At 35.2% G+C, this 24,653-nt stretch overlaps 1 protein-coding gene across 3 annotated transcripts in view; it reads right to left on the bottom strand.

Annotated features, from left to right (window-relative positions):
- Positions 1-24,653, bottom strand: part of SMARCAD1 (SNF2 related chromatin remodeling ATPase with DExD box 1) — an 86,429-nt gene that overhangs the window by 33,634 nt on the left and 28,142 nt on the right. For all 3 annotated transcript variants that reach the window (XM_019025895.4, XM_019025894.4, XM_019025896.4), the window contains exons 4-9: positions 23,382-23,550; positions 20,490-20,556; positions 16,508-16,608; positions 7,745-7,846; positions 6,666-6,747; positions 4,496-4,887 (exon numbers count right to left, since the gene is read on the bottom strand). In XM_019025895.4, coding sequence (XP_018881440.1) covers positions 4,496-4,887; positions 6,666-6,747; positions 7,745-7,846; positions 16,508-16,608; positions 20,490-20,556; positions 23,382-23,550 — 913 coding nt within the window. The remainder of the gene's footprint in view (positions 1-4,495; positions 4,888-6,665; positions 6,748-7,744; positions 7,847-16,507; positions 16,609-20,489; positions 20,557-23,381; positions 23,551-24,653) is intronic.

The following is a 24,653-nucleotide window of genomic DNA, read 5'->3' as shown; positions in this document are numbered from 1 at the left end:
GTTACTTAACTTTCCCCCAAAAAAGATTTAAGAAATACAAAGTACCCTATAAATGTGGGATCTACTAGTAAATCTGAAGTTACTGAAAAGCACAGAAAAGATGATCCTGCTTACATGGTATGAAGTATACAAACGTATACATAAACAGATGATGCTCAAAACACCTTAAATGGTGGGTATCTTTGGTAGAATTTGGGGTAAACTTTACTTTTTCATTTCTGCACATGCTGTTTCAATTTTAGGTAAAACAAATCATTCTCAAAAAATGATAAATCTTTTTTTCAGGAGGAAGAAAGTTAAAAAGCTAATTGTTACTTCCTGAATAATTACATGAAAAAAACTCATCAATATGGCCCCAATCATATCTCTTCATTAAAAACTCAAGTGACTACTCAAAGGACTTTTTTCTTTCAAAAACAGTCAGCATCTGAAGTATCACTCTCTTGCCACAGTGTGTCACTCTTACTGTACAGATATTTTTGAATTTCCATAGGAAGGAGGAAACTGTTTAAAAGCAGATTTAATTTTCAAATCATTAAATCCCCACTTACCAAAAGACAGCCCCGAGGACAGAATCCCAAGCTTATTCGTTATTATAAATACCTGGCAGCAGCCTACAAAGTACTCAAAATGTACTTGCAGTTTTTTTTAATACAAACTTATCAAACTTACACAAATTAAAACAAAGCCTGAATATATAGTAATCTTACAAATAAATTCACTGGTGCCACCTTATTCAGAAGGAAGAAATATGTATTACCATGCTTTAAGTGGCCAATTTAGGCCAGGTATTTTACAGAAATCACCAGTTAAACAAAGCAAAGGACCAGATGCAGTGGCTCACGCCTGTAACCCCAGCACTTGGAGAGGTGGATCACCTGAGGTCAGCAGTTCCAGCCCAGCCTGGCCAACATGGTGAAACTCCATCTCTACTAAAAATATAAAAATTGGCCAGGTGTGGTGGCGGGCACCTGTAATCCCAGCGACTAGGGAGGCTGAGGCAGGAGAATCGCTTGAACCCGGGAGGTGGAGGTTGCAGTGAGCTGAGATCATACCACTGCACTCCAGCCTAAGTGACAAGAGCGAAACTCTGTCTCAAAACAAAACAAAACAAAAACCAAAAAAGAAAATCCACAGTCTAGTAGATGAGAGTAACACAATGAGGAGCACAGTGTGTGACATGGACTAAACCTGAGTTGCTTGGTTATCAGCCAAGGAAAACTGGATCTACACTGATCTAAATGTTAACAAAGTAGATGCATATATGAAAGTTTTCAGGTTGAGTTACTGATGCATGTCGCATTGGTCAGCATAAAAACATTACTACTCTGATTAACATATAAAGATGCAACAGAGTAATATTTTTCACAGACATAATAATATACCCTCCCTACTGTGCGCAAGGCTAGACAAAAATCCAGTAAGTGGATGGTGAACTGATGCCATCAAATGTGTGAAATTTGGCAATAAAAATTCCAATTTTACCACAATAACAGTACAAGTTTTTAAACTAATGACATTTTTGGCTTGCTATATTTCTGAACCCTACTTGATTTAATGATGAGGTGTTCTCACAATAGGCACCTACATTACTGCTATTATGCAGAAAAACTGTAAGTAAAATGGAAAAAATTATGAAGAAAAATTTAAAAACAATATTTAAATTTTGACTCATAGAATAAATGATTATAAAGCTGAAGCATAAATATCCTTTTAGGTAATATACTTTAAAAAAAATCAAATTTTCCTCATGTAAAATGAAGGTGACTAAAATATCTTAAGAGTATTTTAGCTTCAAAAAGCATAATTATCTGACAAATAAGTCATAGTAGTATAGAAAGGTAGTAACCTCTAAACTTACTGTAATTAGATTACCAAGTAGGTGGTATTAATAAGTATATTATACTTACATTTTATATATATCTACTACACTTACATTACATTTATATGTCTACTACCTTGAAAACAACCCAATGATCTACAACTTTTCAAATGTTGTTTTAAAAGGCACAATATAATTTTCACATTCAAATTACTTTTATAATAAGACAATGAACTACTAATGATTACATTTAATCATTTAATAATCACCAACGTTAAAGAAACCTCACTTTTAACAAAAATTACTATTGTATATATGTACTTTATTCATGGGCTCAAGTATGCATTTTTTAATGAAATATTTATGAACTTTACAGTTTGTAAACAGAAATTCCCCAATTCTTAAGACTAAGTAAGATTAAACAATGATTTCAAGAAAGAGCAGACTATTTGTTAGCAGGTTGCTCTTAATATATTTAATACCTTGTAATTTTCATTAAAATATGACTGAGCAATATGATTAAAACCTCAACTAATTCTCACAGAAATTTCTAAATACGGCAGCTATCAACACAAAACAATTTTTTTGGCTTTTGTTTCCTTTTGAAGTTGTTTAGAGGTACATTATCAAACCTCACTGATTAACAGGGAAGAAGCAAATTATATAGCTTTTAACTAAAAAATATGCATAATATTGACTTTTGATAATTTTATTAAGATATTAAATCTGCTCTAGGGTAGGGTTTGGGCTAAAAAAGTACTCTATAAATAAATCACATTTAAAATTCTACAGGTTTTTAAAGTAGGAGCTCAAAGTTCTAAGCAAATTAAAATTTAAAGCATATATATATTTACTTGCTAATTTACACTATTAATTTGAAAAAGCTCATTCACCTACTTTGCTAAGGACAGCAAAGCACTGTATTCACTGAACTCAAGTAGAAAGTTTACTTTTCAGATACGTTTAGACTGTTACATAAAATATTTCACATTTGGATGGATGGTTAGAACAAACAATATAGTCTTTATGTTCAACTTTTAGAAAGGGGCAAGATGTTACGAGGTTTAAGTAAGTAATGCATAATCTCCAAATTCATGTCAAGACTAATTTAAACTCTGCTGATTAATTAGTAGGGGAAATATGCTTTCTACATGTTAAGTTGCTGAATATTTTTTAAAAACATCTGGCACATATACCTCTGGTAAAATTGTATAATTTACTTTTACTATAAGATATTCGGGCAAGTATTTACAGCAACTAAACAAACTAGTGCAGATAATTGCATATCTTATTAAATAAATTAGAATCTCAACAAGCCTGAGCAACCCAACTCTGCAACAACATAAGAGACCATTAAAGATTAAAAGAAAGAAGAAAAGGAAGAAAAGAAGAACAAGAAAGCCCTTCAGCACATACTTTAACAAATAAATCACTCAGGCAAAGCCAAACAAGTTTTGAAAGGGCCTGCTTTGACAGATGTTCTCTGGAAAAGCAAAGGCTTCAGGCAAAACGAATGGTTTTATTATTATTTTTTAAAGCTATGGAATATTATTAATGTTGTTTCTGTATTTTTCAAATATTTTAATTTAAAAAAATGCATTTACAACCATTGTTCAGGGACTCTCCCCTACTGCCACTTCAAGACACTTATCAGGGTATTTAATGCTCATTTAGATTTGTTTCAAGTATAAAATTAACCACAAAAGCAACTTTGCTCCCTAACTTAGGGAATAAAACTTCCTAAAAAATTTTATAAAGCATCAAGAGTCGCTGCATCTTTTAAAGCTGTAAAAAATCATCCATATTGCTTTTACAACAGGCCTATATACAATTCCTGCTATAAAAGCCTACGTAAGGGTTGAAGCAAAATTTAAGAGTTCTTATATTTATTTGTATGAATAAGATTTGATGACTGTTGGCATTCATAAAACTCAAAATGCAGGTATTCTGTATAAAACCTGTTTATAGAAAGTCAAATTCCAGAAAATGATCATGCAAAGTGTACTTACCAGTGCTTATGCCTTCCCTTCACCTAACGCTTGAATTACAGGCTTCCAGAAATTTTTCTATCTTTCCAATTAAAAACGCTGCAGCCTGCTACACTCCATAAAATGGCCGCGTTGCTTAACCAACAAAAACATGTTAGAGACTGAGCTGTTACTTTTAGAAGAAAAAAAGAAAATAAACAATTGCTTCTTTTGTGGTGAAGCATAAAACACTTAGGCTGGCATTTTGAATCATGGAGCTCCCCTGGCCGTTGCTATTGCTCTTCAAGTAGTTGTAGTAAAATTTCTGCCACATTCTTGCTTTCTGCATGGTGTCTCAGCAGTAACAGATCAGAACAGGCTAGCAAACAACTCCTTCCTAAATGTAAGCTCTAATTTCTTCTTCTGCAGTGAAATGAACGAAGTTTCTATGCAAAGGAATGAGTGACAGTATTCCCAGCCAATCAGCTTGGGTTTTTTCAGGAAAATCACCCCTTAATTCATTCAAAATTAGGTCATATGACACTATTTGAAATACTATTGGCTTACAATGAAAGTAATGTTTGACTTCACACAGGATAAGGCCACCCATCTATGCTTACCTGGGCTGAAGACAACTTGACTATAACCGGTACTGTGAATTAAATACACACACACATACAAGGGGAAAAAAAGAATAAAGCCTTACCAGAGCCTCCCAACTATTAAAGGGCCGGAGTTCTGTTATCTTCTGAGCCTTTTTCTGAGAACACTGAGGAATCAAAGTAAGTTCACCAATTGAAGCATCTTGAAGGAAGTGAAGAATTTTACCTTTATAGCCATCCTCCATCACTTCTTCACCACTACTATAGTCCTCATCTAGTGAACTACCGACATCAGAACCTGAATCATATTCAGAGTCTTCAACAACTCTCTTTGGATTAAAAACATTTTTTTTACGTTTCTTGTTAAAGCCATTTTGTGCTTTCATTGAAAATTTCTGTTTTAATTTTGTTTTAGTTGCATTTTTAGGGTAATTTTGACTTCTTGAAGAAACTTCTTTTCCATTTGGAACCTCACTTTGTGATGCATATTGCATATCTGTATATAAAAGACAAAAACAGTAACTAAATTAGAAATACATAAATATAAAGATAGACTTCAAATAAAAACTTAAAACATTTACCTATTCCTTTTGAATACAGAAGAATTCAACCACAATTTATTGTTAAATTTGATACACTTTAAAAATACTTAAGTAGAATTTGAAGTTAAACAATTGTTTCAAAAGCAGGTGATAACTTGTTTTTAAAATGAATTAAATATAAATCTCTATTTTCTAACAAAGGTCCTGAGAACACAAATGGCAGCTGCATATCTGTATGATGTCTCAGCTATTCCTAGCAGCCCCACTCAACTATGCCAACACTGAAGAATATAGCAGAATGATGCTTACACTACTATAAAGCTTACTAATAAAAAGTGTATATGTTTCAACTATCCATAATTTTCCAATACTATCTTCAATATTCTAAGTTTCATCGTTACTTAAAAAATTATTCAAATAGGCTGGGCATGGTGGCTCACGCCTGTAATCCCAGCACTTTGGGAGGCCGAGGCGGGCAGATCACAAGGTCAGGAGTTTGAGACCAGCCTGACCAACATGGTGAAACCCTGTCTCTACTAAAAATATAAAAATTAGCCAGGCATGGTGGTGCATGCCTGTAATCCCAGCTACTCAGAAGGCTGAGGCAGGAGAATCGCTTGAACCTGGGAGGTGGAGGTTGCAGTGAGCCGAGACTGTGCCACTGCACTCCAGCCTGGGTGACAGAGCAAGACTCCATCTCAAAAAAAATAAAAAAAAAAAAAATATTATTCAAATACAGTATTATCAAAAAGCCCCACTACTTTATCACTGATTATCAGTTTACAGAATTCTAAGATGCCTGTGAATGAAGGTACACCATTATTTTATGTACCAGTGAGAAAACATGCACCAATCTATAATACAATACTTTATTCAGAAATTTTTACTTACTCAGAAAGCTATTAGAGTTACACAGATTATCATACCTTTATTTTTGTGCATTTATAAAAAATAAGCAAAATGAATTGGCTAAAGTATTCCTCAAATGTTTTCACATTCATAACATGGCTCTTCTGACTCATTTTTCAAACTCACATTTGGTGGCTTTCTTTTTGCCACAGAATATCATTTTCTGTGCCATCAACAGTATTGGTAGTATAGCCTTTTAAAACATAAAAAAAAAAAAAAAAAAAAAACCCCAAACCAAAACACCTAAAGCTACCATGCTGGCTTTGCAACTATGAAGAGCTAGTCTACTTGATTCTTCCTTAGGTATGTTACTAAACATGTATGACTCAACTCTTCCTTACCACCTCTCCTCTATCATTTGGTTCCTACAATTAAGAGTGTTCCAAAATGTGTTCATGCCTATGATACCCTTAAGTTTTTGATGCTAGTGCTTTTGATATCTGTGCAAGTATAGGCTAAGACATCCACATTACAGTAATGATATGATATCACCAATCACAAGATCCATCCTGACAGTTGTTAAAAAGGTTATTTTACACTCAATAAAACATGGCAATTTAAAAGTAGCCTTAACTATTAAGAAAGACTGAACAAATAGAAAAAGATATTTATTGTTTTGTTTTACACTATGATAAAGAACAGGCAGGTCAAAACATTTAAAAACTGGTTGTTAAAGAATGTTTTTACATCATTACTTTCAACATCTTTTGCAATCCCACCCTCTGATTAACAGCTAATAGCTTTTCTTATATACCATTTTCTTATATACTAAAATACAGACTATAATGAGAAGTACGTATTTTCTATGACCCAGAATAATTACCTTGGTCTTCTGCAAACACTTTTAGAGATTCTAAAGCTTCTGTGTACATCCATTCATGTTCCTTGAGTACTTCTCTAAGTTCCTAGAAATAAGTCATTGATCTTTTTGTTAAAAATCTCAAATTAGCAACTTGCAGAAAACGTCTATGCTCTTTTAAAAATAAGTTAATCACCTGAAAACAGAGAATTCATATCTGATTATTTTGCACTTGTTTTTACACTGCTTTACAAATGCTTTCTGTGTAATTTCACCTCCACAAATACACAATAGTCTTCAAAGGAAAGAAAACTTGACATTTTTTTGCATTTCTAATGCTCACTATGAAGTACTGTGAACACTAGAGATCAAGAAATGTTTTCTCAATTAAAAATGAAATTTCAATATGTAGCTAGGCCTTTACAAACTGCTAACTTCAAAACATGTAGTTTCAACAAAGGTAAAGAACCAATATTGCAACAAGATTTTGCATTCAGCTCCTCAGAATTTAGTAGATGTACTATCTGAACATATATACTCAAATAAATCAGTGCAAGTGTAAATGTACTCTAAATGCTAAACAAATATGTGCTTCTATATATGATCATGGGATTAAACAGAGGGCCTTTTAGCAACAGGATGCGTGGCATGAGTCTTTTTTTTTAATGACTCTGAAAATATTCTCACTATCTGGGAAGTAGTAGAAAGCTTATGAAATATTAAGACACTGAAATGGAATACTTTTTAAATTCTTGTAAGAAATTTCAAGAATGAGAACATGAAAAAAACTAAGCAGTTACTTCATGGGGGCAGGGTTACAGATGACTTTCTAGATGTCTTACATGTTATAAATGAGTTCAAAATTTTTATTACAGTTATTTTTTAATGACTTAGGGATACAGTATAGATACTACAGTAAACAAGGTAAATAAACAACATAAATAAACAGTATGAAAATACTTTATAACACTGATAAAACGAGAACATTTAATTAGAAGAATACAAAACTCACCCTAAGCTTTTATGTGGTTGAACTCTTAACACTATTTTATAATAAAAACACTTAGTACACACTTATTAAATTTTCATACACGACTACTCACCTGCTTATCAAAATTGGGAAATTCCTTTTGCAATTTCAGTACAATACTTTCCTGCTTTTCCCAATTACTGCTAGATTCTGCAGACTCATTTGATTCCTCTCCCTAACGGGGAGAAAAAAAAGAAAACAATTTAAGAGATATCAATAACAATGGTCTTAAGGCAATTATCATTGTATTTTGACTTGATCTGAAAATAATCATCATCAATCAGAAGAATCCAAACTGTTTCTTTTTGTTTCTGTGAACATTGACATATTTATGTCTTTAAGGATGAAAAATATTGCTGACTTAAGATCACTGAAAGACCCTGATTGCATATCCGGTAACTCAAACTTTATTCTCAGTGCTTAAAATGAGATAAATCTGCTAAAAAACTAGAATGATCCTCAAATTAACTCAATATAATTCAAGTATACTGATGCCTTCTCCAAGACAACGGTAAATTTTAAAAGGATACAAATATCTCATCTATGTTCACTATTATATACCCACCTATAAATTTCAAATTCTGAGAAGAGTTTACTTTTACTTCACTCTTGATTCACAGAATAGCTTAAATATTAATTGCTCAGTCACAACATAAAACTGAAACAATGATAAAAGGAATTTAAGTGGAACTAAATAATGTATAAACCAAACAGATTAATTAATATGAGAATTGTGGCTATACATAGTCTCACTTTTCCTTCTTCTCTGTCACTTAACTTCACTTGAAGAAACTGGTTAAAGTCCACATTTAAGCAAAAAGAAAAGACTCCTTGTGTTCATGCATAGGAAAAATTTTAGTCAATCAAAAAAGCATTTTTCTACTCTGCTTAGAACTGCACCACATGCTATACACACAAGATGGAGAAAAATACAATCTTCTTCTTCAACCTCCTTTATTATCCAACAACTGAATTGCTATTTTTCTCTTTCAGTACCTTAGATAGAAATAACTAAATTCTGATACCTCCTCTGCACAATGGAGTAAAATAAAATTTCATAAAACAGAGACCAATAAAATGCTATGGATATCTGGACTAAAGAAGAAAATTGCATGTGTTTCATAATAGTAAGTGGTCTACTTGGGCTCAAATGCAGAGAATGTCAACAGGTTACAAGGATGAAGAATTAAACCAGAGCTAACATGGAATAAAGCCTAAGGTTAGTCTTTTTAAAGAAGCAACAGGATTTTGAGCAGGGGAATAATAAGACATACTGGTGAAATCCATCTGGAGAAAACATTTCAAAATCTTCAAAATTCATACTGCCACCTTTACAGCCCAGGCACACTGAAATTCCAAGAACAGTATTTTAAAGCTCACAGATGGATAACAACCAGCTGAGGAGGGAACAGATCCAAGTATCTAACTCTAGACCACTGCTTTTTCACTACATAAGTGAAAACTAAACTTCAGTTGTTCATTTGTTAATATATCAAATGTGCGTCATGGACAAACAAATAAATTGTGGTAAACACATAAAATGGAATATCACTAAGTCATAAAAAAGAATGAAGTACTGATACACACCACAACATGAATGAACACTGTAGTATATTTGAAAGCATTATGCTATGTAAGAGGCTAATAAAAAAGAACAAAATCATGTTCTTCGTAGCAACACAGATGTAGCTGGAAACCATTATCCTAAGCAAGCTAATGTGAAATCAGAAAATCAAATACCACATTTCTCACTTATAAATGGGAGCTAAACATTGGGTACACATGTTCATAAAAATGAGAACAACAGACACTGGGGAACACAAGAAGGCGGAGGGAGGATGTGGGGGAAGAGTTAAGGAAAACTACCTATGGAGTACTATCCTTACTATCTCGGTGACAGATTCATTCATACTTCAAACTTCAGCATCACGCAATATACCTTTGTAACAATCTTGCACATGTACCCCAATTCTAACATAAAAGTTGAAAAAAGAAAAAACAAATAAAACACATTTTTCTGAAATTAAAAAACAAGAGGCTAGACATAAAAGGTTGCATATTATATAATTCCACCTAAATGAAATGTTCAGAATAGGTAAATCCAGAGACTGAAGGCAGATTGGTGGTTGCCAGGGGTTAGGGGGAGGAGGGAATGGGGAGAAACTGCTTAATGGGTATAGCATGCTATTACGAGGTGATGACAGCGTTTGGAACTAGACAGGAATGATGGTATACAACACTGTGAATGTAGTAAATAGCATTAAATAGTTCACTCTAAAATGGTTAATTTTATGCTATGTGAATTTCACCTCAATAAAAAAATAGATAAAATATCTGGAAAACAGTAAACAGCTCTTCGGAATCAAATATTTAGTAGATGGTGTGCCTATCATGTGTTGTTTGCTCTTGGGTCCCACACTTCTGCCAGCTCTGCTAATCCCTGGTGACTGAATATACTCATGTGGTCCAGGAGGTTACACAGACACTTTACAAAAGCTAGCTGATAAAGTTTGGGCCTGTATCTGTCTCAGCGGGCCCAAGGGATATGATTCGACCCAGTGCTTATTTTTCCATCTCCAGAATCATAGTTGGAACAGACATATTTGGCACTGGCAGAAATCCCATACTATATCAGTTCCCTGACCCATGATGTATGGGCTACTATTATAGGAAACACCAAATCCAAGTCCCTAGAGGTCAATCAAAACAACAATAAGCAATTACTACAGTCCTAAAGGAACTGCAGATATTGACACCACCATCCCATCCCAATGTAAGATGCCTCCTTGACCTATACAAAAAGTAGATGAGTCTTGCAAGAATTATTTAAGAGTATCATAAACAATCAAATTCCAACTGCAGCTGCTTTACAGGATGTGGTATTTTTGCTGGAGCAAATCAATATGGCTATGCAGTTATCAATCAAGCACTTGCTTTTTCCCCTTTCCCAATTAGATCAAACAGAAGCAATCCGTTTTTATCTTGGCAGGTTTAATGATATACCTTCAGTCTTCAGAGTTAGAGTAACTTTCCTGGCTCTCTCAAATAATACAGTACTCATGGACTTATATGGTTTTGCACAGTCTAGAGAGTATCACTTGATCCACTATACTGACATCATGTTGACTGGACTTGATACAGGTAGTGGGTATTTTCAATGGTACTGGTCAGATACGTACATGCCACATTATCAGGGTGAAGGAATAACCATCCTCACTCTGAGGCCCACCACTTTTGTGGGAGTGTAGTCTGGAGCACGTTGCAAACTCGACTCTTAAGAAAAAAGAAAGGCCGTACCTATCTGCCTCTTTAGACTGTTTGGACATTGGGAGCTCACTGCGCACTGGAGGCAAGATATACTTCATTAGGGTGTGTACTGCTTGATTCATTTTATAAAATACCTCTTAAGATTGTCAGTTATGGCTGGGCACGCTGGCTCACGCTTGTAATCCCAGCACCCTGGGAGGCTGAGGCGGGTGGATCACGAGGTCAGGAGTTTGAGACCAGCCTGGCCAACACAGTGAAACACCGTTTCTACTAAAAATACAAAAAATTAGCCAGGTGTGGTGGCAGGCACCTGTAATCCCAGCTACTCGGGAGGCTGAGGTGGGAGAATTGCTTGAACCCGGGAGGCGGAGGTTGCAGTGAGCCAGGATCATGCCATTGCACTCCAGCCCAGACAACAGTGCGAGACTCCATCTCAAAAGAAAAAAAAAAAGAAGAATGTCAGTTATGAATGGGGCCCAGGTTAAGAGACCGCTCTATACCAGGTCCAGAGTGCAATACAAGGTACTCTGCCACTTAGGTTTCATGACCAGCAGATGCAATGATTCTCCAAGAATCTGTTGCAGGTAAGGATATTGTATGAAGTCTTTGGCAAGGCCCAGTGGGAAAATCGTTGCAGAGAGTTTTAAAGAAAGGTCATCATGTCCTCTTCTACTGACCACAGTCAGTTTTGCTGTGACACATATATTTCCAAAAATTACTGCATTATGCAAAATTGTTAAAGTAAAAATTGCAGCCTTTAGGAGAAAAACTGTTAGAGATACAATGTCAAAAACTTCATCAGTGACATATAAAAAGAGAAGGCAATCTAATAAAAATGATACCACAATTTTATACACATTAAATAGTTAATACCTAAATACTACAATAAATATGAGCTGAAGTTTGCTTGTGGACATTGGAAGGGTTACAGCTTACAAGTTATTGTGAAGTGGCAAAAAACAGGTTATCTGAAAATGAATGGAAATTTTTAACACCAGATACAGAAGGTTGTAGCTCACTGTCCTTGTGTTATGTCTGCTGTACTAACTTAAAATATAAAGAATAAATAAAATTTCTGTGGTGTTGCCAGCCTCCTCCTTTTACACTAAAGCTGCCTGTACAGTTCCAAATTCATCCAGATGCCATACAAGACTATCCTAATATCTTCAGCAGTAAAGCCATTATCTTCAAGGCAGTCCAATTATTTTCACAGCATTTAAAACATCTGATCATTTGTATTACATTGTCATGGCATACACAGACTTCTGACTTTCATTATCACTGTCATCGACATCTTCTGCATCCATAGAGCCATCAGCAGCAAGTTGCTGAATGTTTTCTGTGGTTAGATCATCAGGACAGGACCCTAGAAACTTTTCAATATCCTCATTTTTGACTGCTCCAAGTCCAAACTGTTTTCTTAGATCATTATAGCTTGTTTTAAACTTCTAAAATTTCTCTGAAGTATCAAATTCTTCAAAATAAAGAATCAAGTCAAAGGCAATTTTCTGCCACACATAACACAAACACTCTCAGTATATTACTCCAGGCTTCAACAATGACATTGCAATGTTAAACCTCTTCCAACATTCTGTAACCACTTCTGCATCCCTGCCTTAGATAACAGCAATTAATATCTTAAATGTTCACTTTAAATAGTAAGCTATAAACACTGCTGTCACACATTTAAAAAGGGGCTGTTATCAGAGAGGTGGTTTTTGGAGGCAAAAGGAAGAATGTGACATAGGTTGAATTCTGCTTTTGTAGAGAGCTTGATACACTGTAAGAATTTTTAAAGTTAAGTTTTTTTTTTTAATGTTTTGGGGCATTCATCCTCTTTAACAGAGAACTAAGTAAAAATATAAATGCAAATGTGGGCAGCCATCCATACATTTTTGCTACACCTGACATAAACCTCAAAGGCTGACGTTAACAATATCTTTTAAAAAGCTCAAAGTTTGGTGAGTGACATTATTGGCTTCAGCTTCAAATCTCCATTTGGCACTGGTGCCGAATATCACAGTTATGTTACCTTTAGGAGCCTTAAATCCTAGAGCATGTTTTCTGTCTTTCATATTTGGGTTATTCGAGGCATGCGTTCATAACAGATATTTGTTTAATCAAAACCAAGAATTTAACACCATGCACAGCTGCCTTCAATTTACTTCCGTATCACTGCTGAAAAATTCTTTTGCAGCTTTCATATCTACACTAATAGTTATGTCTGACAGCCAAAGGCTTAGGAAACTGTAGCATTGTTTGTAGGAAACTGTAGCACTCTTTGAAATCATTAAAGCAACCACTACTAGCACTAAAAGGAGCCACTTATGCAGGGTACAGTGACTTCTATTTTAGGTCTGTGTATATAATTACACAGATCTATATGAGAAAGGTTGTTCCTTAAGTTTTTCACCCTTTGGTCTTGAATCCAAATATTTGACAATCTTTCCTTTTCTTCTGTTTCTTTATGCCTTGTTCTTATGGACTTTCCAGCACTTGAACCTGGTCCAGCCATACATACACTTTTATATTTGTGGCATTATCTTTGATGGTCCATAATGTGGATTCCTTTATATCTGTTGCTTGGGATGTATCGTTATGTTTTTATCTTTCCAAATGTTTTCTTGTTTCAAGCTTCTCCTTAATACTCAAAACATTCCCTCTGCATGCACTGTGTGGCATTTTTGAACCAGAATGCTTAGGTAGGTTTGAGATGTTCAATGAGTGCTTTTTTCAAATAGAAAAGATCACAAATGTCAAAGAATAGCATATCACCACCTAACAGGATAATATACATGGTAAAAAGAGGCAGCCAGTGGATACTGGAAACGTGGGTGTTTTATGCATTCCTATGTGGCTTGGTTCAGCTGGAAGCAATTTTCTATGATCACCTACTATTTCTCATGGACAAAACTGCACATAAGCACACGCAAATTTTGGATTATGCTCAAATCGTTCTCTAATGTATTAACACTGGAATAAATTCACATTTTAAAAACAGAACTGACTGATGTATTTTTGTAAAACAGCTATTGACTTGACAATAAATCCTGATAAAAGCTGAATGGTTGACCACAGAACATCAAATGACCATGAGACTTGAGCCGTTATGTGATCTGGGTATCTGATTTAACTAGCCTAAAACGGAGCATTGGCAGCAGCAACCCATCATCAAGTAGAAATGGTATACTTGAGAATGGACTTGAGTAGGTTCAAGAGACACAAATAAATTGCATGTGCAGGTGTCTCAGACTCTCATGGTACCTGCTTCTGCATCACTGCTGCCCCTTCTTCAACCATTACCTGAGGCATTATAAAAAATTCTTTATGACCTGATAGGTTGGGCACAGTGGCTGCCGCCTGTAATCCCAGCACTTGGGGAGGCGGCCAAGGCAGGCGGATCACCTGAGGTCAGGAGTTTGAGATCAGCCTGGCTAATATGGTGAAACACAAAAATTAACTGAGCATGGCGGCACACGCCTGTAATCCCAGCTACGTGGGAGGCTGACAGGAGAATCACTTGAACCCGGGAGGCAGAGGTTTCAGTGAGCCGAGATCATGCCTGGGCGACAGGATGAGACTCTGTCTCGAAAAGAAAGAAAAGAGAAAATTCTTTATGACCTGATAAAGAGGGAAGAAATCCTTAAACTTCATTTGTATGTTGTGAGACAGGTCTCACTGTGTCACCCAGGGTGGAGTGCAGTGGCATAATTATGGCTCACTGAAGCCTCAACCTTCTGGGCTCAAGTAATCCTCCCTCCTTAGCCTCCAGGTAGCTGAGATTACAGCTGCATGTAAGCATGCCCAGCTAATTTAAAAAATTTTTGTTTTTTTTGCAGAGACAGGAGTCCCACTATATTGCTCAGGCTGGTCTTGAACTCCTGGGCTCAAGCAATCCTCCTGCCTCGGCCTCCCAAGGTGCTGGGATTATAGGCATAAGCTACTGCACCCAGCCTGAACCAGCTTGACTTTACAAAGGATTTGCATAATTTTAGAACCAGCCAAGTGAACAACTGCTATAATATAAACCCAACTCAGAGAGTAGCCCTGTGTACAACTCTGGGCAGTACATCTTGTTGCCCATTTTGTGTACCAAGAGATGGCCAGAGGTAGAGATCAGCAATGTATCAGGAACAGAGGCTAAAAAGAAGACTTAAAAAACTGGTGACCAGGAAGTCTGGGGAAGAGGTACATTGTTGAACATCTCAGAATATAAGTTATTCTGAGAATACAGCTGGGCATGGCGGCTCATGCCTGTAATCTCAGCACTTTGGGAAGCCGAGGTGGGTGGATCACTTGAGGTCAGGAGTTCGAGACCAGCCTGGCCAACATGGTGTAACTCCATCTCTACAAAAAATTAAAAAAAAAAAAAAAAAATAGCTGGGCGTGGTGCTGCACTCCTGTAATCCCAGATACTCCGGAGGCTGAGGCGCGAGAATTGCTTGAACCAGGGAAGTGGAGGTTGCAGTGAGCCAAGATCACACCACTGTACTCCAGCCTGGGACAGAGTGAGACTCTGTCTCAAAAACAAAACAAAACAAAAAAAAAGAAGTTATCCTGAGAATAGAATACAAGGATAACGGTGTTTGTGTGAATGTTCAGCCAAGGGTGCACACATGGCAGAGAAAATTTTTAAAGATCAGGTATACAAGATCATCCATTTTGTGAACACCAGTTAAGTCCACAGCCACTTGAATGCCTGCTCAATAGGCCCATTTACAAATGGCCATGGCAACTGGGCTTGAGTCTGTGCATGCAAGTCAACAAGGTAAGACTTTCTACACCAAGATTAATCTGGCTATTGTTACGGTCAGTGCTCAACCTGCAAGGAACAGAGGCCAACGAGTTCCCATTATAGCACCATTCCTTGGGAGATTCGGTCAACTGTCTGGTGGCAGGATGATTACACCTTCACGATTCATCATGAAAGATATAGTAACAGATAACCTGCTCTAAATATGAATTTGCCTTCCCTATCCACCTGCTTCTGGAAACACCACTATTATGGGTTGTGTCCCCTCCAAATTCAAATGTTGAAGTCCTAATGCCCAGTACCTCAGAATGTGACCTTACTGGAGACAGGGTCATTAGTGAGACACTCAAGTTAAAATGAGGTCATTAGAGTGGGACCTAATCTGACTGTTGTCCTTATAAAAAGGGGAAATTTGGACATGAACACGCACACAGTTCAGAGAACCCAATGTAATGAAGAGGGCAGAGATAAGCAATTAATACTGGATAAATTTAAAAGAAAGCAAAAACAGTCACAAATTATATGCAAGCACAAATTATCTGGCTTAGTTGTGAAAGAAAAGAAAGAATGATTCATTTAGACAAATTTTCAGGTCTGATATCCACAGACACAAAATAGTCTGTGCTTAAGCAGGCTTCATACTGGATAAATTAAAAAGCAAAAACAGTCACAAATTAAATGTAGACGTAAATTCCCTTAGTTGTGATAGAAAGGAATTCATTTAGGTGGATTTTCAGGTCTAGTAATATCCACAAACTCCACATATCCTAACCTTAAGCAGCCAATTTTGATACTGTAATTCAAATGTAAACTTACATGATCCAGTCTTGTCTTTTTTATAGATTGATCATCATTAAATTCATCTTCCTCATATGGCTCTGAAGAAGAAGATAATTTTCTTTTCCTGGGCCCACCACCTTTTAAAGCAGAGCAGCACACTCAAACTTTGCACAGAAATAGCAAAAAATCAATTTAATGTAAAACAAAGGCAAAAATGTATTATAATGAATACTAGACAGTTCTCTTGATATCAGGCCCAGTGTTTGTTGTTCTACATATGACTGAATTGAAAAAAAAAGTAAACATTCTTTGCAGTCTTTCAGAAGTAGAAATCACTGTAATACTATATTCATAAACCATCACATTATTTAATCTAAAAATATACATCTCTAAATTGATGAGTAATTCTACAGAGCAACATTAGGAGGGAGGGATTCTTCCAAGTGGCTGAGTGTTGAGCAGCGAAATAAAGCTGACCCCCACCAAGTGTAAGTTATCTGAATACCATCACAGAAACCAGCAATTTCTGAGTCTACTATGTACCAGGCCTTGCACAAGGTCTTTTATAAACTATTGTTTCATTTACTTTTCACACACAAACCTACAAAGTAGGTAACATTTTTATTTCACAAATGAGGAGGATAGAGATACAGAGAGCTTAAGCAACAAATGCTTTTAATGTAAAAACAAGAGAATATAACATAGAGTACAGCAGTAACAGGAAATCTGCACATTGTCGTGACTGGAAGAAAACAAACTAGAGCTACATATGCTACTTATGTATAATTGTATACATTATGTATACATTTACCTACCTCTTAAATACTTTTGCTTTCAGAGAACAAGTTTGTCAGACATATTGCTGTGCTACTATGAAAGCACCTGCTAGACTACAAAGGTTTAAGATTTCAGCATTAATTATATCAGAGCCCTAACTATGCAGCTCAAATACATACATACATGTCAGCTTAAAAATTTCATTAACATGGCTATTACAAAATAAAAATGGAATGTTATTAACATTTTTAAGCACAGTATTTGTGTCACTACAAGCACTAACCACAATATTCTAAATGTAATATTTTAAGTCTGAAAAAAACCTTCAAACCAGATAATCTTGCCACATCACCTAGACATGCTGAATTCTTTCCTAAAAAGAACAGAACAGAAGCCAGGTGCAGAGCTCATGCCTGTAATCCCAGCACTTTGGGAGGCTGAGGTGGGCAGATCTCTGGGGCTCAGGAGTTCAAGATCAGCCTTGGCAATATGGTGAAACCCCATCTCTACTCAAACTACAAAAATTAGCTAGCCGTGGTGGTGCATGCCTGTAGTCCCAGCTACTTGGAAGGCTGAGGCGTGAGGATCACTTGAGCCTGGGAGGCAGAGGTCGTAGTGAGCTGAGACTGCACCACTGCACTCCAGCCTAGGTGACAGAGTGAGGCCCTGTCTCAAAATAAAAAATTAAAAAAAAAAAAAACACAACAGGGCAGCTAGAGAGACTCCGGACAACATCAATAAATTCGTACTCTTACCTTCTGACGTAGAGTAAAAACTTTGGATACACACTTTTTTGTTTCTGTAATTTCATATTCAAAAACAAAAACTTTCAAAACAAACAGCATAAAAACATCCCTAGTGTTTAATATGCAGGCTGATACTGTCTGTAAGACTGCAATTTGTGGTTAAAAGAAACAATGGGAACTGTCACAATTTCTGGATCTGTTAAAGATCACTTACAGGTATTTAAAAAGGTCTTTTGTTGAAAACTGTCCTAAAATGGCAAGTATAGTTTCCTGTCTCAATAACATAGTATACTGAAGATTAAGCTTATCTTCAAGGTTAGACAAACCTGTCATTCTATATACTACCTCAAAGTGCACTACACTAAAAATGAAGATGTCTGATAAGACTGTTCTGTCCGTTCCATGATGCAGCATGGAAGTTTAATTAAAAAACCAGAAAATCCTAATTTTTTATTTCCTTGTAATTTGCCATTTAACATTTTTTTAATTGAAATAATCTGAAGTGCAATGGAATAAGAAAAAGCTCAGCTGAAGTTAAATAAATTTAATGATTGTAAACTCTATGACGGCAGAGGTTGTATCCACTTTGTTTCCTCATGTAACCTCAGTACCTAAGCCACAGCCTGTGCTACCTAGTAAAAGCAGCATAATAAATATTTGTGAAATTAATGAATAAGTTGAATAAGATGAACTGCTCAAGAGAAAAAAGATTAGATACTACCGTGGAATAAAGTAATTCCACAACCTGTTTTTAATGAAATGTTTATGGACCAATGAGATAATGTGAGAGCAAGAATGTATTGGGAAGCTGCAAAACTTCCCAAGCTATTCTGCAGCTCAACAAATGTTCACTGAGCCTATCATTTTTCAGGAGATTTTTTCTTTCTTTCTTTTTTTTTTTGAGACAGGGTCTTGCTCTGTCACTCAGGCTGCAGTGCAGTGGCACAATCCTAGCTCAGAAGCTTTTAAAGTAAGTGCTAGGGACGCAATAATGAGGAAGACACAGCTAACATTCACCTCTAACTTTTTTTTTTAATCATCAGATGACCCTTAAACAAATAGTTGCTAACATTTGGTATGCACTCACTATGTACCAGGCACCATAAGAAGTAGTATACATTATTAGTTCTTCACAACGACCTTTGAGTTTGGCACTATTATACTACTTTACTGCTAAGGAAACAAAGACAGAAGAATCAGGCAACACTGCTCAAGGTCACACAGCTATTAATAAATAGAAGACAAAAAAGAATCTTGATACTCTGTAGGTAGCACCCACAAAATACTGTCTCCTTGCTCAAACTGGAGGAAATTAAAGGTTTAAAATATTTCATATGGATAAAATAAAAATCTTATGTAGAATCTACTTGAATACAGGCCACTTAGTGGAAGAAAAATGAGGTGGATAATTATTGGAGAATGATGGGTCCATGGGAACACATCGTTTTGTATTTTTGTACATATTTTAAGCCTCGAAAAAATTAAAAGTAGTAAGAATCCACTTAGAAAAATGGGCATTCAGAAACATACTGTTGATAAAAGCATAAACTGGCATAACCTTTAACATAAGGACATGGAAATACATATTAAAATTTAAAATGTGCATACACTTTGCTTGAACATCCTAGTTTGAAATTTAACCTATATAAAAAACAGAAATTTTTGTTCTATTTATGTATAAGGACATTTACTTTAGTGCTATAATAATGAAATAATGAAAACGTAAGTGCTAATAGGGAAACAGTTAATAATCTAATCCTGTGGGTAGTCACAGAGGAATGTGAAGCTATCCATGACAAATTATTACATGATTTTTTAAAAGATGCAAACCAATATATTTACATTTTGTAAACTAATGTATGTGTGTTGTATGCCAGTGTATATAAGCAGGAAAAAAGTTGAGAATGACATAAAAGGTGGTTATAATTTAAGGGTGGTTAATGAAGTGTGGGTTTGCTTTCACTATTTAAATACTTTTTTAGTAGTAGGGTCAGGTGATTTTTACATTTTTTTTTTTTTAGTATGTGTAAGTTAAAATCAAGTCAGCATTTATTAAAAAACTGGACACGCTTCTACATTGCAAGCTCATTCAAATGCATTTATTTTTGTATCCCAAGCCCCTGAAACATGAAAAAATATTTACTAAAGGAATGCTGATTACCAGCTACGAATTTCCCTAAGACATTATGTTCCTACTAAGATTTGTAAACCTGTAATAAAACCACAACGCAACTAGAAATTATACTTTAAAAAGAGAGAAAATATATCCTACAAAACTTCACTGTTACAAGATTTGATTGGTAGAAAAGCAGTAAAATTATCAGTGAGAAACTTCTTCCCTTTTTAGGGAAAAACAGTGAAACTATTAATACCTCACAGATTCCTGTAAGAATTCATAAAGGTGTTTGATAAACTGTGGAGCAATATTAATGAGAAGGTACTATTATTATGACGTAACAATAAATCGACATGGCTTAAAATTAAGTCAAGCATACCTGCATCACCAAACATCAGCAAGGCAGCAGCAATTGCTCCATCCATAGTGCTTGTTGATTCAATCAACTAACAGAACGAGAAAAGATTAATGTTTTAAATCAGCACTTTAAGAATTATTTCAGTTACTGAAATATTTAAGAACAAACATATTAAATATAAACATGACAGCAAAGTATGTGTGTCATAGTTTAAGTTCATTAAGTCCTATGATAAATTTTCAGAAAATCTGTTTTATGTAAAAGGTCTGAACTTTAAGCATATTTTAAAATGTATCAGGTTGACTCATTCTTACTATAAAGGAAAAATTAAAACACAATCACATATATACAGTATATTCTAGGTTTTTGCTATTTTAATTACAAAGTTTTACACAAAACTTCCTACTTAACATGTCCAGGCCACTCCATGCCTGTGTGTGCATGCTCACGTTTGTGTATGTGTGTGTGTCAGATGGAGAGAGAAAGGGGAAAGAGGAGACTCACAGACATCTATTTACTTTCTTTTTAATTTCTAGGGGAAAAAGGACAATTCTGCTCTTTTAAAAAAATCTAATACTGCTCGAGATAAATGGGATAAGGGCTCTTAATTTTTACTCTATTTCTGAATTGTCTGAATCTTTTCAAGAACATATGCATATATTACTTGCATGACATCATTCTAATATACTGTTTTTACACTGCTCAGTAATTTTAGATTTCAGAAGAAACTAAAATCCCCTATTTTTCTCCTATTATAGCTTCCCATATTTCAAACGAGTTACTTGTTTTAAAAAGATCTTACTTTTAAATAAGCTACTTTTTGTATTAAATCAAGTAGCCTCAAATCAAAGTGCTCTCTTCCACACTAATTTTTCCTAATCTTGGGTGCTAAGATATATCCTATTGGCCTTCTTCATTTTCAAAATAGCCAAAGCATATTCTTAGCGAGCCGAGAACTATTTCTCAACCTCTTGAATTCCTTTACACGGATTTAAAACCTTTTGTTGAGTAATTTATAAACATTACCTTTAAATCTCCAGAACTGAAGGGGATCACTTGAAATAGAGATTACTTCAAGAGTGCTCTGGAGTGTGTGATATACTAAATTACACAATTTCAGATACTGATTTATGAAACATTCAGGGAAATTATGCATATCAATCTTATTTTTCCAATAAAATTACAAAATTAGAAATATTTTTACAAGAAAAAAACTCTGAACTACATTAAAAATTGGCAATCAAGTGGAAGTATTTTTAAACTGAGATTTGGCCCTTTATGTTGAATATTTTAATACTCCATGTTTATTCTATTGGAAGCTCTTTCCTTATTACTGCTTTAAAATACTTTAGCCCTCATGTCTACATTTGTTTCCACAAAAAAAAAAAAAAATTCACATTAGCAGACAAGTAACACTGCTGTCAGAGAAAATGTAGACTCAAGATATCACTAAAGTTTCATTTAGCTAATAGTAAGATGGTATCAAAATGATCTGGGCGGAAAAAAATCCAGTGGATTCATGTCAAAAATAACATAGATTAAAAATAATGTAATCTACACTTAGACTGGCAGGCACAGGACCACCTATGGTTCACACACATGTTTTGTTTGGCTTGAACAGCATGTTTATTTTTATCTTTCTTTAAATTAGTTAGCATTAAAAGGAACAAAGTACATCCTGCAACAGCGATGAATCTCTTCCACTAGGTGAAAGCAGCCAGTCACAAAATATCACATATCTGATCCCATTTATATGAAATATCCACAATAAGCAAAAAAAAAAAAAGATTGGTGGTTGCCTGGGACTGGGAGAGGGACAAAACTGGAGAGTGACTGCTAATGGATATAAGGTTTCTTTCGGGAGTCATTGAAATGTACTAAGATTATGACAGTTGCATTATTTCATAAATATAGTAAAAACCACTAAATTGTATATTTTAAATGGGTGATTTTAGGCACAGGAACATAGCTGTTAAAGTGGTGACCAACCCTCAATAAAAATCCAGCCTTATGGCTTTATTTGAAAAATCTGAGTATCCAGTAAAAATGGGCTGTCACTGACAGCTCATATGGCCATGTCCTGCTGAAGCTAGACAGCAGCTACCCCTTTTAAAAAGAATATGTACTCTATAGTATACTAGTCTCTACCACTTCAAAGTTACCTGCCTAGTCCATACAGATATGGTAACTCCTAAGCCTCATATGGTGAGGAGAACTGGTAGTGGTAGCAGCGATGACAGATACAAAGGTGAAAATACAAAGGACTTGCAATTAAATGATTCCCCTAAGATAATTCAACTAATAAGTGGCAGAGCTACGAACAGACTGTTTATTAATCTTCAGAAATTTATTCTCTACCTAAAACTAAATTGGTCAATTTTTATTTACTCTTATAATTAGAGATACCTAAACATCACTTTACATTTCAACTATACTCCTTTGTTTCTGTAGTTAAATCAATATTTCTCAGCAAGAGTGCTACCGGCAGGACTATCCTTAGTTATGGACTGTCCTTAGTACTGCAGGGTGTTTAGCATCGCTGGCTTCAGGGCACTAAATGCCACTGCAAACCCTTGTCACAGTTGTGTGAGGTGGTTCCTGACATTTCTGAGTATTTCTAATGGAAATGGGGAGGTTATGCATTTTAGAAACATTCAAACACAAAAAAACTCACAACCTATGTTCGCTATTAAGGCTTTAATTACTGCATTATTTATAAATAAATAACCTCATCTATTAAAAAGTTAAGACTTTCAATAAATAAATGTCTGGCATTTATTTCCTTTAGATTTAATAGTTAATATCTTCAAACGTAAGATATCTTTAGAAAAATGACTATCCACTACTAACTATAGCACTGAATGCAGGAGAGATTTTATCACCATTACAGCTACAATAACCAATGAATATAACCTTAAGTAAATCATTGTCACTTCTTTGTGGAAAAAGTTCCTTCAAAGTCTGAAGTTTAGCATCTTTAAGGTCTTCCAATTCCGAAAGGTCTTCCAATTCTGAAATATCATCATTTCTACGTGCCATGGTAGGAAGGCCTTGGGACTCTTCATCTTCAGATGGCTCAGAACTAAAAATATTTTTAGAGGAGCAAAAAACATTTTTAATGTATTACTAATGTTATTTCATTATAGCGTCTATGTGTATACATAGTACAACACATCTGCAGTTCTTTTCAATAGTAAATGCAATCTATACTTGTCAGAAAGAGACCTTTTTTTTCCATTTCAGTGTAGTTATGTGAAAAATCTACATTACCAACATCAGTATACACTGAAAAAATCTCAACCCTGAGCTGGGATGGAAACGAACAAAAGGAACTTCCTAGCATTTATTTTGTTAGGATTCACACGCATTTATTGCATGCCCACTTCCTCTTTACTCATCTTCTTTCACCAATACTCTTTATGTCAGACGAAGTTATGCTACTCCTAAGAAATTATGAAGATTAAATGGATACAAAGATAAAGTAATTTTCAGGCCTACCTAGGTGTGATCAGGATCTAACTGCTAAAATCAGAATGGTCCCATTGAATATAGGAATCTCTGCCAGAAACAAAACATTTCCTCAGCAAACAGGGAATATTTATTTCATATGAGGGTTTATTCTCCAACAACTAACTTTAATCCTGTTCTATTTAACTTCATATGTTTATCCTTTATAAAAGACATTTTGAGTCAAATTTTACTCATTTATTCCCTAAACAAAAAAATCTCATTTTGAAATTTTGGTTTTCAAACATGGTAGGCACTCTAGAGATCAGAACTAGAACAGTAACAAATGAATTTAAGTTATAGAGATCAGAGAATGAAAGCAAGATGGGACTATACTTAGGTATATTCTTAACATTAGTGAACTCAGACTTTGCTATGCTGCTAATTCTATTTCTGAATAGCTCTCTTAGACACATATCTAGAATATGCAATTTCTCTATATGTACTCATGTTATTTCTGTTGTGTCCTTTATGGCACAACATGTGATGCCTAAGAACATCTAAAAGCAAATTTCCAAAGAACAGGAATATGTTCTTTTTTTGAGACGGGGTTCCACTCTGTCACCCAGACTGGTGTGCAGTGGTGCCATCTTGGCTCATGGCAACCTCTGCCTTACAGGCTCTAGCAATCCTCCCACCTCAGCCTCCTGAATAGCTGAGACCACAGGTGCTTGCCAC

This window comes from Gorilla gorilla, chromosome 3, assembly GCF_029281585.2.
Source record: "Gorilla gorilla gorilla isolate KB3781 chromosome 3, NHGRI_mGorGor1-v2.1_pri, whole genome shotgun sequence".
NCBI lineage: Eukaryota > Metazoa > Chordata > Mammalia > Primates > Hominidae > Gorilla > Gorilla gorilla.
The sequence above is the reverse complement of the archived record's forward strand: the minus strand, read 5'-3'. Positions and strand labels throughout refer to the sequence as shown.